Consider the following 16,036-nt stretch of genomic DNA (forward strand, 5'->3'; position numbering starts at 1 on the left):
ACATTAAGGAGAAAGGGGAAATAGAAAACCTTGTATTTTCAAAGGAAATTGTTGCTTTACGTGTTTCTTTGGGAAGGATTCATAAATTTATTCAAAAATAATAAATTTTAAGGCTAAGGTCCTCATCATAAATCTAGCTATGTATTTTTCTTAAAAAATATATATTTAATAAAGGCCTATTTGGCATTTAAAACTAAAATTCCCGCAAGGGAAAATCACTTATTTTGTCCTTTTAATACTTACCTTTGAGAGCAGTTTAGATCTATATACCGTTTTTCAGGGGATTTTAAACTGCTTCTTACAGTACTAAAGGACTTTTGAACTGCTTTATTTCATAAACCCATGTAAACTGCTTTCATCTCCATGCAAGAAGTTTAATACTGCTTGCTCAACCCAACCAAACCCAACTCTGAATATAAGAATATTATCTCCCCAGTAAATCAAAAAATTCAATCCTTTTCGTTTACTTCACTTCTTTCAACTTTATTTAATTTATGCAAATCGTGTAATCCTTTACATATACAAATGAGATTTAAAACTTGAAAATAAAGTCTTGCTTATGGAACCAAGAATCGACTAAAACGCTCTTGTTTTGAAAATATTGCGGAGAAATGCATTCACATCATTCAGAAACCTATGAATAAAAAAAAAGTATAATCGTGCTTGAATCGGTCGTTCGCTTTCAAAATGCAATTGGAAATGTTATGATTTGGTTAACATTAAATCAGTTAACACGCGCGCGCCTCCACACAAACAAAAACGCAAATAAATACAATAATGACATTTTGGAAAGTTGTAGAACTTTTTAAACAATTTTTTAAAGCCGTTGTATACAAATTTAAAAGTTAGGTTTTCTCATCTGGGAGAAAAACATTTTAACATGTTTTGTACAACATACATATTTTTTGTTTGGGGCTTTTTAACTAATATAAGTTTGAATTTACTAGATTGTTAGTGTACACTATTATCGGCATCCACAGGAATTTGCTCGTATTGCTTTCCTTACACAAATCAGACGAGAATCAGAGTTAATGAATGTGAATGGCTTTTTGAGTTTTGACTGGTTTTTTTACTTAGTTTTTTGACTGAAAGTTCGATTTTGTTTTTTTTACTAATTGTGAATAATTAAGAGCTCTTTCACTATTTACTATGACGCGTTTTTTGTTTTCTTTGCATTGCTGCAGCTGCTGATGATGTTGTTGTTGTTACCATAGATAGATAGAGAATTAAGCGTACCTGACGCTTAGAATCATTTGAGCTTAGCGTAAGTATCGACTTTTTTGTGAAACAGATTCAAGTACTCAAGGGCGGCGACGCGAGTCTGGTTCAGGGCTTGGTTGATGTTTTCGGGCGAGAAGCGGCCACTGCATTGCAAAGATTTTTTTAATAAAATAGTGTCTTTAAATAAAGAAAACAACCCCATTTTCACTTACACTAGCACCTTTTCCTTGATGAGCGTGGCAGACTTATCGTAGCTGCTGACAGCGAAATCACTCACACCCGCAGCGAAGGCTTCAATCTTTCCAGACAGATTCGGCACGTATTGGTCAACCTAAAAGAAACAGAACATCTTAACAATAGAACCAACAGTACCCAAGATTAAGTCAAAACTGGTTTGCGCATCTGCGACATCCAATGACCTCATCTCCTCTTGCCGTATTAAATACTCACAAACTTGGCCACCACGGGCCACTTGGCACTGAAGTATCCCTTGCCGTTCTGGAAGATATTGCAGGCGGCATTCCGCGATAGCTTCCACAGATCGACGCTGGTCTTGACCACGGGCTCGGCATACGGCGGCACATTCACCTCCGCCCACTTGTAGCCACGAGCACCAGCACCCATGACCGTGTACCAAGTTTTTTCCACATGAGGCAGAACTCCAGCGTTCTTCAGCACCTTGCCGGTGGCCGATTTCTCGAATACGCCCTTGCCGTTGGTCTCCGTGTCGTAGTACAGAGCACCGGCGATCAAGGCCACGATAAAGAGGCTGCCCAGCGTCCATTTGCAGCATCCGCACTTCTTTTTCTGTGCCGCCGCATTCTGTTTGTTCTTCTTCTGTTGAGCACTGCTCTTCTCCTGGACGCTCTTTAAAGTAGGGGTAGAAAAATTGTCATTGTTATCATTTCGTTTTTTTTTACCTTTTTTTTTATATTTATTTTTTTGTGTTTACCTTCTTGGTAGCGGGAGCTGGTTTGCCACCCTGTTTGTTACTTTTCGGTTTAACCTGAGCCATTTTCTACTTTAATTTCAGTTAGTTTCGATTAGCAAAGAGTATTTGAGATATGCCTCAGCTGTTCACAAAAGATATTTAATTAATTATTGTTTTTATGAGACTGACTGAGACTGAAGCGGGCTTTGCGAAGCTTTCAACTCAAGCTTTTAAAAGGAAAAGTACGAAGATTGCGAACACTTTTTGAACGGATAAGAGCGCGATGACCTAAGAAATCGCAAATGGCAGTAATTAAAACACGTATTCGTGCGCTTTCAATAGATTCAACAAAATATTTCACGTATGGATATAAAAATAAAACAGAAAATTCAAAATTGGCGGAAAAAAGAAACTAAGATCGTTTGCGCTGACTTTTAGGTAACAATAAAAACTATATTTTATATTTTTTTTTTTTATAAAAGCTGCTAGACAACTAACTGGAAAGCTAACAAGTTGAATGAACTATGGCCTAAACGAACTTTAAAATTCTTTTGTGCGTTTTGAAACACAAGAAAGAAAGGCAATCCAATGCCAAAGGGAGAAAGAAGAAAATCAGGGTCACTGTGGACATGCCACGTGTTGAAAGCAACCTAAATTGGGAGCTCTTCTGCTGCCGATGACGATGCCGCGGTTGCTGCTTTCGTTCTCTCTCTGCTTCTTCTTCTTTGGCTTGTTATTAAGGTTTGGTGGTTCTTGTTTGGACTTTCGATTCGCTATCGTGGCAATAATGCGTGTTTTTGGCTGGCAAGAAAAATGCCAAAATTGCATTAAGAGTGAAAAGAGGGCGGTGGTGGTGTGCGCATAATCAAAAACGGGAGAGAATGAGACGGAGACGGCAGGGCAGCAGGGTGGTGGAGGAAGGGAGGCGGCCAATCGCAGCTGGAACACATCAGTCAATAAGAGAAGAAGTGACGCCGAGACTAGCAGCGCCGGCGGCCAGCCAGATCATCGAATTGGGGCGCGGGCCGCGATGGCTGATAAGACCGGAGTCGTATGTTAACTGATAAAAGTACACACTAATATATGATCCCGAGATGCCGATGGATGCCTTCTAATCTTTATTTTTTCGAAAGCAACACGTCCGGTCGAAGAAATTTAGCGGCAATTGGACGGATGGACGGCTGGACGGTGGCCCGCATGGCAACGCTATGGGAAAACTGCAGCTAACACACATACATACGCACAGACACGCATACAGACACAACCGTTAAAGATGACGAGCACACCTAGGGCTCCAAAACGAAGCGCACTTTGCACAGTAACTGCACGATAATTAAGGTGCGGACCATTAATTTATGCGCACAGAAAATAAGCTAGAGATGAAAAGCCAGTTGAGAGAGAGAGAAATTTTGAGGCGAATGCCGGCCAGCAATCAAGTTGGGTCGGCTTCTGACGCGTTGGCTTTGCGTCCGCATCTGAACTTTCTTACTGCCGTAAAGAACTTTGATTATTTGTCTGCTTCCATTAATTTACTAACACCTTTAGTTGTAGCTAAAGCCCGCTTCAGTCTTTTTGGCACCGTTTTCAGTAAATTATTCGCTTTGAAATTCCAATTCAAAAATTTTATACCTTAGTTTTTCTTTTCACTGAAGCAATGTGACCAGACTGAGTTACTAGCACAATACTATGCCAACACAAAAATAATCAGACATCAGTGTGACCAGGCTTGGCAAATAAGCCCGGGATATAAAAACGGACAACCCAGATTCTAATTTGAAATTAAATTTTAAATAATGGCTCAAATTAAAATATAAAAAAAAAAAAAATAATTATACGGTTCATTACTTACCTCCAGTATTTCTTTCAGGCTGTCTAAACTGCTGTCTTTTCGTTTGCTGCCCTCCAATTCTTCGTTCAGGTTGTGCAAGTCTTGTAGGAATGAGTGGTAAGCTGAAGATGATGCTAATTCCTTGGTGGAACCGGACCAATTGTCATCTGCAAAATGAATCAAGATTATTAGGCTCTTAAACCATTATAAGAAGGGAAGATCTTTACGTACTTATAGCTTTTAAAAGCAAAAGACTCGGCACCTGTTGCTTTTTGTAGTTCATCCGCCACACTCGGAGGCAGTCGTCCCTCCCACTACTTAGCAGACAGCTAATACAGCCTTCAATCTCGTTGTTATGCTTAGAGGTAGCGCTTATATCGCGGAATAATGTCAGAAAAATATTGGCATGCTTTACGGGGCTATTGATATAACTTTGCTGGAAATAAAATCGTGATATTTGAAAAGATACAAATCATTTGAGTATAATCTTATCTAAAACTCACCAGCAATCCACTAGCACTGCGTTTCAGACTTTGTTGTTGCTCCTTGGGCAGATTAATGTACGTGGCGTTCAGTGCGTTATAGGCGGCGAAGAATTCTTGCTGATTTAACAGCAACGGTTCCTCCTTTTTTCTTGCCGACGACTCCTTCAGTACTTTCTCGATGTATTCAACAACGAACTTGGAATACTGCTTCAGTTCCAGATTAGGCAGCATAAGGTTTTGCCAAACACGCACACCCTCATTCAACGACTGATAACCGCCCTGTCCAACAGCCCACAAGATGCTTAGGCAAATGTTGCTACGATTTTGGTAGGAGTTCCGCAAAAGTGCTGTCTTAGCCAGGTACTTGGAACAAATTTCAGGCCAGTTTTGGCCAATCAATTGTAACAGCAGTTTGTACCCAATCACTGTCTGATTGTTGTTCAGTTCCGTAGCCATACTGTCCATCAAAGAATGGTAGAAGTATGCGAGATTTGTTTCCCCCACACTGCCAAGGAACTCCACAATCAGAAACTTGAGGGAAGGACTGGCCAGGTTACTGGGATATTGAGTCGATCGGCCGGAGAATATGGGATCGCACTCGTAGGACAGGGCTCCATTGAAGAATAGTGTAATCTTTGCAGGAATATAGACGATTATTAGCTTAAAATGTAATTATTTTATCAATTTAACTCACATGACTTAACCAACGAAGCTCGGAATCGGGACAACTGAGTTTGACCTGCTCCACTTGAGCAGAAAAATCATCCGGTGTGATGTTCTTAAGAGCCTGCTCCAGAGTTTTTGGCTTTGTCGACGTGGGCTTTTTAGCGCCAGCTGCACCTGCAGTGCCCGCATTTTTTGCAGTGTTTTTCTTTACCGGTGATTTAGTTTTCGACGACGATGAGCCACTAGAACTGGATTTAGCCGGTGAAGAGGACTTGTAGTTATTATTGTTGCTAGAGCTGAATAACTGCGCTCGATGAGTTGGCACTAGAATGGCAGTTGGTTGGATTACTGGAAATCGGCTTAGATGCACTCAGCCTAAAATCGTACACAGTTCCTCCAGTTTGGGCAATTGGGCTGCAAGCCGCTTCTTCTCTGTGTGGGCTACTACCTTTTTATCCCCAGGTTTTTTTGTTTACGCGACTTGGTTACTACTTCCCATTGCTCCGACATGATGATTGCAATTGTTTAATAAATGAAACTAAATGAACTTAAGCAAATCAGGGTCTGCCGGCACGAATAAATACGCATTTAGAGTGGCCAAACTTTTTGTATCCTCCTTTTTGAATCATACGCCTCCAACTCGTTTTGCTCGAGTCGCCCTGTGTCGTCCTATCCTAAGTGTCTCAAACTATTCTTAATTTATGTTATACAATTTACAGTTTTCTATCAAGAAATTAACAAAAAATAAAATAATAAATAAACTATTTAGAAGACTAAATAGAGTTCAATTTTTTATAAAAATTTTAAAAACTAGGGCTGCAGTAATCATGGACAATTGAAACTATCTGGGGAGTTGACCGTAGGACAGCGTTGCCAGATAAATTATACCAATGCGGCGGCTTGTTTACATTCGTAAACTCTCTGAAAATAACAAAAATATTTAATAAGTCCTTAAAAATAACATTAAAACATGGCTGCTTCTCGCTCCCGCCGCAATAATGCTGGCAATAAGATAGCAAAACTACTAGACGAGGAAGAGGAGGATGATTTCTACAAAACCTCATATGGCGGGTTTCAGGACGAAGAGGAAGACAAGGAATACGAGTAGGTCTTTGATTTTAATTGAAAATTTCCCATATTAACGTTGTTAAATACCATCTTCAGACAAAAAGACGAAGAGGAGGATGTGGTGGACTCGGACTTCAGTATCGATGAACAGGATGAGCCCATTTCCGACCAGGAGGAGGCTCCCGAAAAGAAGAGAAAGCGCGGCGGCGTCAACACAAAGGCCTACAAGGTAGAGCCTCTGTAATTATATTTTAAGAACTCTAAACATGAAATGATTTTTGCAGGAAACCAAGCCAATGGCCAAGAAAGAAACAAAGCCTACACCGGCTCTTCACAAAAAACGTGCCGGTGGTGGCGTCGTCAAGCGACGGGTACTTCCTCGTTTCACTGTCCTCGACTCTGGCCGAAAATCAATTCGCACATCGACAGCGATCAAGACACAGGCTACAAAAATCCGCCTCAAGGAAATGGACGATGCTCGCAAACGTAAAAAGAAGAAGGTGCGGGTCGAGGACTATATGCCCACTCAAGAGGAGCTGCTGGAAGAGGCCAAAATCACAGAGGAAGAGAACATCAAGTCACTGGGTGGGTCTCTTAAAAAACTAAAAAATATATCTATCTTATACATGTCTGTTCCATTTTAGAAAAATTCCAAAAAATGGAATTGGAAAAGAAGAAAACCCGTCCCACAAAGCGGACCTTTACTGGGCCAACAATACGATACCATTCACTGACTATGCCAGTGCTACGAAAACCTACGCGTGGTGGTGTTCCAAACGACACAAAAGATGTAAAAGAACCCACCGCGAAGTGCGAGAGGACTTTTGTTACTGTCGATAATGATTTTAACGATAAAGTGTTCCAGAGCATATTCCGCCCAAAAATCTTACCAAAAGCCAGCAATGGTATTTGTCCGATCACTAGACTGCCAGCCCGCTACTTCGATCCGGTAACGCAACAGCCGTATTATAGCATTCAAGCCTTCAAAATCCTGCGCGAAGCTTACTACATGCAGCTGGAGCAACAGGGTAATGGCAGCGACCAGCCCGAGTTGGCCAAATGGTTGGAGTGGCGCAAAATGGTCAAAGAGAATCGTCTCAAGGCGACAACAGCTACCACCAAAAGCGGAGATAACTAATAAAGTAACAAAATTTATTAAAATAATTCTATATATTTTTAGAATAAAGATATTGGATTTGGAAAATTTCAGAATGAAATTGGATTTAGATAGTTTGTTACGTTTGTACAGAATGTTTGAATTTGAGGTAAGAAATTTTTGAAGTAACCCTCGAGGCAAACAAGATTCACTCAAGGCATGCTCCAAAATAAACCAATTGTCCCAAATTGTATATAGGGTATTTCCCAAACGTAATCACTAAATTGTTATTAATAATCTAGACACCGTCTGTTTTCATTAGAGAGTACATAAAGCTATGTACGTATTATTTATATAAGCTGACGTTTTGGGGTACAAGAGCAGCATCCGGATTATTGACTTTGCATATGATAACAAGGTTTACTTACAAAAAAAATCTATTCTAAAAAGGTACAAGAATGTATAATATATTTAAAAGGTTTATTAATTTTAATAGAAATTTAAGAATTATATTTAAAAGAAGGGGCATTTTAGAGTCGACTTTATTTTGAAAAGTTTTAGAAAATGTTTTTATTTTTATTTTTTTTCATTTCCGTAAACGGTCTAAATGATAACCAAGTGACCCCCAACTAGAATGCTGTGGTTCCGACAAGGTTTCATCATCTTGAGAATACAAATACACTAGTGGAACTCTATTTTGTAATTTTATGATTTTAATTCATTCAATAAAATATATTCATCGCGATAATATAAGAACATATATTTAATATAAAGATTATAGTAAGAAAGGGAATTAGTACTTCGAACCAGGCCGCACTTATTGTGATCTATACGTTTTTGTCCACTTATCAAAAAAAATAAACACGCGCCTACTTTTTGGTCTGGATGGATGAGCAAGGTACTCTCATGACCAACGTTTAGTCAGATCTGAGATCTCAGGTTATACGAACGTCTCCGTTTTCGAAATGAGGCAATTTTTTGTGATTTTACTACTCCTGGTGGTGGGATGGCAGTGCTGTGGGGTGGCTCGGGCCGACAGTGATAGCGACAGTAGCAGCAGCAGTGGCGAGCACAAGCACAAGGGCAAAGGACATAAATACAACAACCCCGCCTACCCTGCTCCTTACAGCTATGGCCCCTATGGCTACCCATATCCGTATAATCCCTACGCCTACAATCAGATTATGCCGCAATACCCGCCGCCTGGATATAACCCCTATCCGTATAATCCCTACATGCAGCCGCCACCACCACCGCCACCAATGCCTGGCTACCCACCCCAGGCCCCTCAAGGCTATCCAGGTCAGCCAGGCGGTTACCCGTCCCAGCCGGGAAACCCGAGCCAACAGAATCCCAGCCAACCTTGGAATGCCAACGCGCCTTCTAATCCGTCACAACCACAGCAGCCCAATGCCGGAGCTGGACAACCTCCAGCATATCCGCCACCAGCCTCAAGTGTCATTAATCACTCCCTTAAAGTCAATAAGGAGTACAATGAGGATGGACACCACAGAACATAAATAAGAAACTAGTTTCATGTGTAACTTGTATCCGTTTTCGACAAAATATTTCAAATAAAATACAAATATATACATATTATCCTAATCCCTCAACTAATCCTTAATATTATAGGCTAAGCGCCCTAGGGAAGGATCTAGTTAGAATGTATTTACAAATCACAGTGCGCTTTTATTTCAGTTACTCGTCTGTTCTACCACCGTGCTGTGATTATACAAATGTACATGGTATGCGTAACTATTCATACACTTCTGGATGCTGAGCACAAAGGGCTCGAATGGGTGCCAAATAAAGGCGCATAACTCCCGGGGTGACAGTGAGTTGGTTGGTCGACGCGCCTTGGCGTAAAGCCGAAACTTTACACTCTTCGTCATCCGATCTCTAAATACAATGGGCTCAGTGGAACAGGGATTTGGACGCTCTAGGGGCGATATGTGCCGGTCATCGTAGCTGAAGTCGTTGAACTGGAGATACGGCGATGGTGACAGACTCTGGGAGCTGACAGGAACACTTGGATTGAAGCGCAATGCTGCATGCCGGATGAAGGGTATGGATTCGCTGGCATCTGCAAAGTTTTGCTTGAGAAAAAAGTGCAGCGGCAGGGAGGGAGCATCTCCTGTTTGCATGGATCGAACATTGCTCATCTGGTCGTAAAATTGGAGTATGATCTGCAGCAAGTCAACGGAATCATCATGGTAGACCCCCACCACCTCCTCGCTGGCTATATTGTAAAAAACATACAAGCGGCGAGGAGTTGGTGTCAGAGGCATAACATCGCTGTCTTTTTGACGTTCTTCGTAGCGCAACAGGAGGAGTTCCTTGTTCACCAATTGCATCCTTTCCATAATCATGTATTCCACCTGGGGGAGGAAATAATTAGATTAGAAAATAAACTAAGAGACAAACTAACAAATTCAAAGATCTTGTAAAAATCTTGCAGCTTCTGCCTCGCTGAAGGACTCTCCCCATAAATTTGGCGGTACAGAAAGCTTAGGACCCTTTGTTTAATGTGAGTAATTGGCATAACCGTTGTCGCGTCCAGGTTGCCAACATCCATGGACGCATTCTCGATAAAGTCTCTTGGCCGGGGACCAATCGTCTCCTGTTCAACCAAACGACCCTCCACTAGCTCGTAAACATAGATGCACTGATGCAGCCTGGACATGATTGCAATTGTAGAACCAAACACCGAGATGCCATGGTTATGGGCTATCACTATGGAGTCCTGCGACAAGAAGAGTCTGTGGGTGACACAGCCCTGTTCCAGGTCGACCACGAAGAACACGTAAGAGTAGGCGTCTAGTTTGTCAAACAAATCCGGGTAGAGGATGTAAGACATGGTGGGCATGGCGTTTCTCAAGACGGACATTGCAGCCAGTAGAACGTAACGGCCGTTCTCCAGGAACACGCTGAACTCCCGGTGCAGATAATACCGTCCGCTTTCGCCCTGACAGAGTCGCAGGACAGTGGCATCCTTTGTGGCGAACAAGCGGTCGAAGATCTGGTTCTGTACGTTGCTTTCCTGGCTCTTGAAGCATTCTCCGGTGCCCACATTCGCTTCCCGGATCAACTCTCCCACCGCCGCCGAGCCGAAGCCCTTGTACTTGTAAATATGCAGGCTGCGCTGATCCTGCGAGAAAGCCAGTAACTTGCTGCCATCTGGTGTAAACTTCCGCAGGTAAACTTGCGGAATCGAAATGGAATCAATGGTCAAGCAGGGAGTGATGCACTTGTAGAACTTTCGCTCGTGGGCAAACTGGGGGGTCCTGCTGGCAGAAGTTCCGGGAGCAAGGAAGCCTGATTCTCGATTCTGGAGCAGGTGCACGAGGTTCTGCGATTGCAGCCTCTCGCTGTAGGCCATTATTTCCACAGGTGTTTGTTTACAGACATTTTTCGCGTTTTCCAGCACTTAAAAGCAAAGGCCGTTTATGCGTGAATTCATTTTACGATCTTGTTTAAATAACTCCATTTTCACAAATTGTAATGCTAAATAACATAATTACGATTGATTTTTCAACTAAAACATTTAAACAATGGTTCAATAAGAAATAAAACATAAGCCCGGTATTCCAATCTGAAAGCTCACCAATAAAATAACAATAATGCTTTAATAAGCTATAAACACTATAATGCAAGATAATGATAGTGCTACACCGCTAGAAATTATCACCAAGCACTTATGAGTAACTATCGTGATTGATAAAAACAAGTTTAGATTCTTTATTAATATTTTAAAGCGCAAAAAGCAAACGATTGCGAGTTTGCTGATGATTGTTATCATCTCTCCCAACATCTTAACCCACTGCGAGCCAGAAACTACGATAATTATAGAAATTTGTATTCTGCTTTTAAATAAAGGGCATTCGAATAACTACTTTGTTTACCTGGTTTGGTTATCTTGCAGAGGAAACACTATTTAAATACTATCGTATTATTCCACTTTATTCAGTGTCGAAATGTTCACAATTAAGATTTTTTCAATCATTCCAAAAACTGCCAAGCATAGACTATAGTAAATTTAGACATTGTATCCCACAATGTGGCGTTTGCCGATGCACTCGCCAATGTAGAACCAGAAAATGACCTCAGCGGTCACCAGGGTGTTAAGCCAGGCCTCGCGAACGGTGAGGTTCTTGTAGGCACCGGTCTTGGCTCCCTTGATGATGTTGCCAAGTCCCTGACGGATGGCCGGAATGTCGGCTGGAGTTGGGGGCGTAAGCTCCACTTTGGCGTACTTTAGGAACACATCCAGCTGTGGCCTGGCCTGTGTAAGAAGCCCTGCAAAAAAATATCATTACATAATTTTTGATCAGTATGCGAAATGGCAAATCAAAAACAAGTTAGGTTTCGTTTGGCGAAGCTTACTGTTTACAAGTCCTGATCCCTTAGTAGCCAAACTCGCCATTTTTCCGTATCGTTTCTGCAATCACTTCAAATTATAAAAGAGAAAAATAAGCGAAATGTGTAAAACCATACCTAATGTGCTATGAAACAGAGATGTTATGCATTGGCCAGGGCTGGATAAGAAGTTATCGAAAAGTATCTGTGTATTTTTAGTATTTTTTTAGAGGTTTACTCTGCTGAAACATATAAAATTAAACAATATAAGACATATAATTTAATAATTAATAAGATAAATCATCAATCTTATTTTTAAAAGGTTCTTATTTCAAATAAAATTATTCTACCCATTTTGTATGGATAGCCTCTGGACATATCGATAAAAAATGTTCACTTGGAGCAAAATACAAAGTTTTTGATCTCCGGAAAACTTTTGCAGAATGGCATTAGTTAGATATAAGTAGAAGCTTTAACATTTTAAAGAAAATGAAAAATAAAGTTTCATAAATGTGGAAGAATTTAAATTTAGCGCACTTTGGTAGTAGTTGCATCGAAAAACAGTGTTGAAAAACGGATGTAGACTTAGAAAGACCAAATGAAAAATACCAGAATTTAGCTGAAAAAAAATACTACGATATAATATTTAGGTGAAAACATCGATATTTCGATATAAATATACAACAAAGGTGTGGAAATCTAAGTTTCCACAAAAACGAGCAAATATTTGCATTTTTCAAGCCCCGAATCGGCTAATTAGAGTTTTTCGTCGGAACGGGAACCGATCTAACAGCGACCATCGGCAGCGGAAGTGGCTGATTAATGTTTTTTGTTGTGACTGGCGTGAAACGAGAAGTGTGACGGGCGGTGAGTGAATGAGCAATGCAATAAAGTCAGGAATAGAAAGTGCTTGCAGAAAAAATCTGTGTATTATTGCCATTTAGTTGCAAAGGCCCGACTGCAAACGCAGAGAATCGCGTGAAAATTAGTAATAAGAGCCACATACACACATAGAGGGGCAAGCGCACCTTCGTGTGTGCCCCCACAAAACGGGCAGCTCGGCTCTTGCTTGGCACCCTGAATATCTAATTTGCGTTGGTGGGGGCCGCGATGTGTACGCGTACTTGGCGTATGTAGGTGCCACCACGTAAAGTGAAGTCTTTGAGCGATAAAGCCACTGAAGCGGCCACTTTATCGACTTATCTCGCCTCGGACTGTGAATGAATCTTGAAGGGGGTGGGATTTGGGCGTAGCGCTCTTATCACCAAACAGTGAATATACGTATATCCATGGGACCATGGGGTGTGGTCCAGACGGCAAACACATAAGCCGCGCATATCACAAAATATTTCAAGATAAAAAAAATGCACATCGAGTCTTGAATGAAGCCTGTGTTTTAGCCAATTAGAAGGGTCCTATTAATGGGTTATAATAAATAAACAAAAACTATAACTTAAAATTGACAATTAAGTCTTAGTTCTTTGAAAATAATTAATTTAATTTAAATTCCAATAAAAGAAAAGTCATAAAAAATTAATTCAATTTATAATTTTGTATATTTTTGTTCATTTTAGTCAATGAGGACACACTAATTCAGTGGTAAAGTTGGAGTTAATTGTCTATTGCGCCCGACCATGCCACTGCCGAAGCGATCGATAGAGCCCGTACATGTGGCCCGCTCCGTCTACCAGCAGGATGAGCTGCAGTCCGTGGAGCTGGAGACGGTGACCAACACCACCCTTACGAACATCATTCGCCAGTTATCCTCTTTGTCAAAGCACGCTGAGGATGTGTTCGGAGAGCTGGCCCGCGATGTCGCCAATATTGGGGATCGGGCCAACTCCTTGCAGGCCCGCATCGATCGGCTAGCCATCAAGGTCACCCAGCTGGATAGTACTGTGGAGGAGGTACCCCTGACGGACATCACGCGCAAGAAGGCCTTCAAGTCGGCCAAGGTGTTCGATCAGCAGATCTTCTCGCGCGCCACCATGCCAGCACCGATGCTGGAAACATACGCCCAGTGCGACAAGCCGCCGCCGCTGGACAAGCTGAATGTGTATCGGGACGATGGCAAGGACGGTCTCAAGTTCTACACCGATCCCAATTACTTCTTTGAGCTGTGGCGTCAGGAAATGCTCAAGGACACCGAACGGGTGATGCACGACAAGGGCAAGAAGATGAATCGACCACGGCAGGATGGCGGAGCCGGAGGTGCTGCTGGGCGTAGCAACAAGAAGCAAAAGACCAAAATAAGACAGCCCCACAACACGCGCGAGAAACAGCGTCAACTCGTCCTGGTGCACGGCGAGACCTTGATGCCCAACAATGTTATATACCGGACACCGAATTCCATGGTCAACGAGGAAGCCGGCTACGGAAGTAAGTACATAGGACAGACTTCAAATCTAGCTAGAAGGGTTGTTGAAATATTTCAGATATGGATAGTATCTGTATCTATAAAGTGTCTATCTATTTCAACAATCTGAAATTTAGAATGAATCCAAGTACTCAGTGCGAAGCCAATTGATGAATAGATTTTGAAATTGGAAAGCTCTTACCACGCACTGAATATTTGCACTTGTTTAGCATTTGATAAATGGAATCTATTTAATTATGAATTATGTACTGTCTGCTCGTGTAGTTCAGCTAGTCAAAATACAAACTGTGAGCGAGTCTGACACCGATGCCCACCACCAAGTTGTCGGTAATGTTAATGACGTAGGTACGATGATGGGGCCATGTGACATGCATTACCTACCAGCCGATCGATCTCCCATGTCCATTCCATGTCCATTCACTTTTACTTCAACTTCTACTTCACTCCAAAGCTCGCTAGTTTTCAAAAAAAAAAACAAAAAAAAGCGTCCCAGAACGATGTATTATTACGCCTTGTTGCTGTTATTTAAGCATTAACCTCCATAATCATTAGTCAGAGAAGGAACTATCTTAAAAGAAAGATTTATTATAATACTATAAGTATTTTTCGAAAGAACTCTGATTAGAATCGACTCCCGATCATGTCCAAAGACTACTCACTGCTTAGTTTTGATTGCATGCCGTTTATTTATTGACCTATTTTAGTTAATGTAATTAGATCGGTAATCTTGTATGGATCAAACACGCATAATCATCTCATTTACAGATACAGTAAAGCCTTATAATATGCTTTCGCATTTGGAGAATAACAGTAATGTCACAAAGCAAACCGCCGTTGCGATTGCAGGTTAGACATCTTCACACCTTTAAGCAAGCCTCAGTAACTCTGACTATAAGTGTTATTTCACACGCTTCTATTCTTCTATATATACCATATATATATACATATATTTACTAGCAATCCTATTTTTTTGTTAACTATATTAACTATGTATGTATGTATGTATGTGAAACCAATGAATTCTGGATGAACTTTGATGGTAATTTTTGGAATTCATTGGCTAACCGCGCGATTCGTCGCCAATTTTTGTTTAGGATCCTAAATACCTTTCTGTTGTAGTTCTCCGTCTTTACAATATCGTACACCTCACTCTAGAGCTTTACTAATTCCTTTCTGTCGCCACATCTTATCCTCTGATACTTTCTCCAATTCTCAAAATTCATTTCTGTGCCCAGATCAGAGTCTTGAAAAAATTTCCAATCGGTTCTTTGTTTTTTTTTTACTAAATTATCTGACTAATTGGCCTAAAAATGGAGTCTCGTCTGCACAGAAAGTCTCAATTGCTTGTAATTACATGTCCTAATTTAGTTTAAAAGTGTAATTACACAATAATTGGCGTGTTTTTAAATGAGATGTGTGTCCTGTATGAAGAATAGGCTTATAAGGTGCGATTCTAACTCTCATCTCGTCCACCCTTCTAGATATGGGAGTCTACGACACACGCCCACCGCGTCCCAACTCGATCGAATTGCGTCACAGCTACCAGTCGGAGCAGATCGATAGTAGCACCTACGACCAGGTCAACCCACAGATGGGCAGCCAGTATGCGCCCTCGTTCGGCGCCAATGGAATGGGTGGAGGCCAGCAGATTCATATGCAGCACCAGCAGCAGATGTACGACGCCGGGTTGTACCAATCCCACTCCCTGTACGGTCAGACGGGGCAGGGGGTTATGTCACCGGAGCCGATTTACGGCCCGGGCACCCCGTCGCGCAACAAGCCGCGTCCCTCGCAACCGCCACCGGCACCTCCATCGAACGGTAGCGGTGGAGGCACACCGACAGCCTCGAATGCCAATACTCCGACCCGTGGAAGGAGTATGTCGACCAGCCGGGACGCCTTGCCACCACCCCCGCCGGTACCGGACGCCATGTCGCCCATGTCCGCCATGAATGGCGCCAACAGCGGACACATTGCGGCCAAGCTGCTGGGCCGGGCGAACAGTACA

General features: G+C 41.8%; 6 protein-coding genes across 6 annotated transcripts; 3 read left to right on the forward strand and 3 right to left on the reverse strand.

The window, feature by feature from the left end:
* Window positions 1–456: 456 nt before the first annotated feature.
* LOC108126825 (Transmembrane protein 214) lies at window positions 457–5,656 on the reverse strand. The gene is given in 9 exon segments (XM_017243553.3): window positions 457–1,364; window positions 1,434–1,552; window positions 1,672–2,088; window positions 4,002–4,147; window positions 4,212–4,416; window positions 4,484–5,098; window positions 5,160–5,455; window positions 5,519–5,588; window positions 5,591–5,656. Coding segments are annotated over 9 exon segments (2,034 nt in total). The 5' UTR covers window positions 5,642–5,656; the 3' UTR covers window positions 457–1,249.
* Window positions 5,657–6,036: 380 nt separating this feature from the next.
* On the forward strand, window positions 6,037–7,403 carry LOC108126828 (Vacuolar protein sorting-associated protein YL-1). The gene is made up of 4 exons (XM_017243556.3): window positions 6,037–6,235; window positions 6,296–6,428; window positions 6,484–6,784; window positions 6,844–7,403. The coding sequence occupies exons 1-4, from the start codon at window positions 6,102–6,104 to the stop codon at window positions 7,335–7,337; spliced, it is 1,062 nt and encodes a 353-aa protein (XP_017099045.2). The 5' UTR covers window positions 6,037–6,101; the 3' UTR covers window positions 7,338–7,403.
* An 857-nt stretch (window positions 7,404–8,260) lies between these two features.
* LOC138927514 (calcium-binding protein P-like) lies at window positions 8,261–8,815 on the forward strand. The gene has a single exon (XM_070282777.1). The coding sequence runs from the start codon at window positions 8,261–8,263 to the stop codon at window positions 8,813–8,815; it is 555 nt and encodes a 184-aa protein (XP_070138878.1).
* A 174-nt stretch (window positions 8,816–8,989) lies between these two features.
* LOC138927515 (DET1 homolog) lies at window positions 8,990–10,736 on the reverse strand. The gene is made up of 2 exons (XM_070282778.1): window positions 9,724–10,736; window positions 8,990–9,673 (listed from the first exon to the last, which is right to left on the reverse strand). Exons 1-2 carry the CDS (start codon window positions 10,672–10,674, stop codon window positions 8,990–8,992), a joined length of 1,635 nt encoding a protein of 544 aa, XP_070138879.1. The 5' UTR covers window positions 10,675–10,736.
* Window positions 10,737–11,234: 498 nt separating this feature from the next.
* Window positions 11,235–11,881, reverse strand: LOC108126830 (ATP synthase, subunit G). Its single transcript, XM_017243558.3, has 3 exons — window positions 11,790–11,881; window positions 11,679–11,733; window positions 11,235–11,591 (listed from the first exon to the last, which is right to left on the reverse strand). The coding sequence occupies exons 2-3, from the start codon at window positions 11,716–11,718 to the stop codon at window positions 11,332–11,334; spliced, it is 300 nt and encodes a 99-aa protein (XP_017099047.1). The 5' UTR covers window positions 11,719–11,733; window positions 11,790–11,881; the 3' UTR covers window positions 11,235–11,331.
* A 429-nt stretch (window positions 11,882–12,310) lies between these two features.
* LOC138927516 (actin-binding protein WASF3-like) lies at window positions 12,311–16,030 on the forward strand (the record flags this gene model as incomplete). Its single annotated transcript, XM_070282779.1, has 4 exons — window positions 12,311–12,518; window positions 13,226–14,030; window positions 14,794–14,874; window positions 15,510–16,030. Coding segments are annotated over exons 2-4 (1,347 nt in total), but the record flags the coding sequence as incomplete, so codon positions are not given.
* Window positions 16,031–16,036: the final 6 nt, after the last annotated feature.

Source organism: Drosophila bipectinata, unplaced genomic scaffold, assembly GCF_030179905.1.
Source record: "Drosophila bipectinata strain 14024-0381.07 unplaced genomic scaffold, DbipHiC1v2 scaffold_296, whole genome shotgun sequence".
NCBI classification, from domain to species: domain Eukaryota; kingdom Metazoa; phylum Arthropoda; class Insecta; order Diptera; family Drosophilidae; genus Drosophila; species Drosophila bipectinata.

Excerpts from the sequence above, each read along its gene's own strand:
- LOC138927514 (XM_070282777.1), top strand. The coding sequence starts at position 8,261 with ATGAGGCAATTTTTTGTGATTTTACTACTCCTGGTGGTGGGATGGCAG.
- LOC108126830 (XM_017243558.3), bottom strand. The coding sequence starts at position 11,718 with ATGGCGAGTTTGGCTACTAAGGGATCAGGACTTGTAAACA. Across the intron at positions 11,592-11,678 it reads GGGATCAGGACTTGTAAACA|GGCTTCTTACACAGGCCAGG; the intron begins GTAAGCTTCGCC and ends ATTTTTTTGCAG.
- LOC138927515 (XM_070282778.1), bottom strand. The coding sequence starts at position 10,674 with ATGGCCTACAGCGAGAGGCTGCAATCGCAGAACCTCGTGCACCTGCTC. Across the intron at positions 9,674-9,723 it reads TTTACAAGATCTTTGAATTT|GTGGAATACATGATTATGGA; the intron begins GTTAGTTTGTCT and ends TTCCTCCCCCAG.
- LOC108126828 (XM_017243556.3), top strand. The coding sequence starts at position 6,102 with ATGGCTGCTTCTCGCTCCCGCCGCAATAATGCTGGCAATAAGATAGCA. Across the intron at positions 6,236-6,295 it reads GAGGAAGACAAGGAATACGA|ACAAAAAGACGAAGAGGAGG; the intron begins GTAGGTCTTTGA and ends TACCATCTTCAG. Across the intron at positions 6,785-6,843 it reads AGAGAACATCAAGTCACTGG|AAAAATTCCAAAAAATGGAA; the intron begins GTGGGTCTCTTA and ends GTTCCATTTTAG.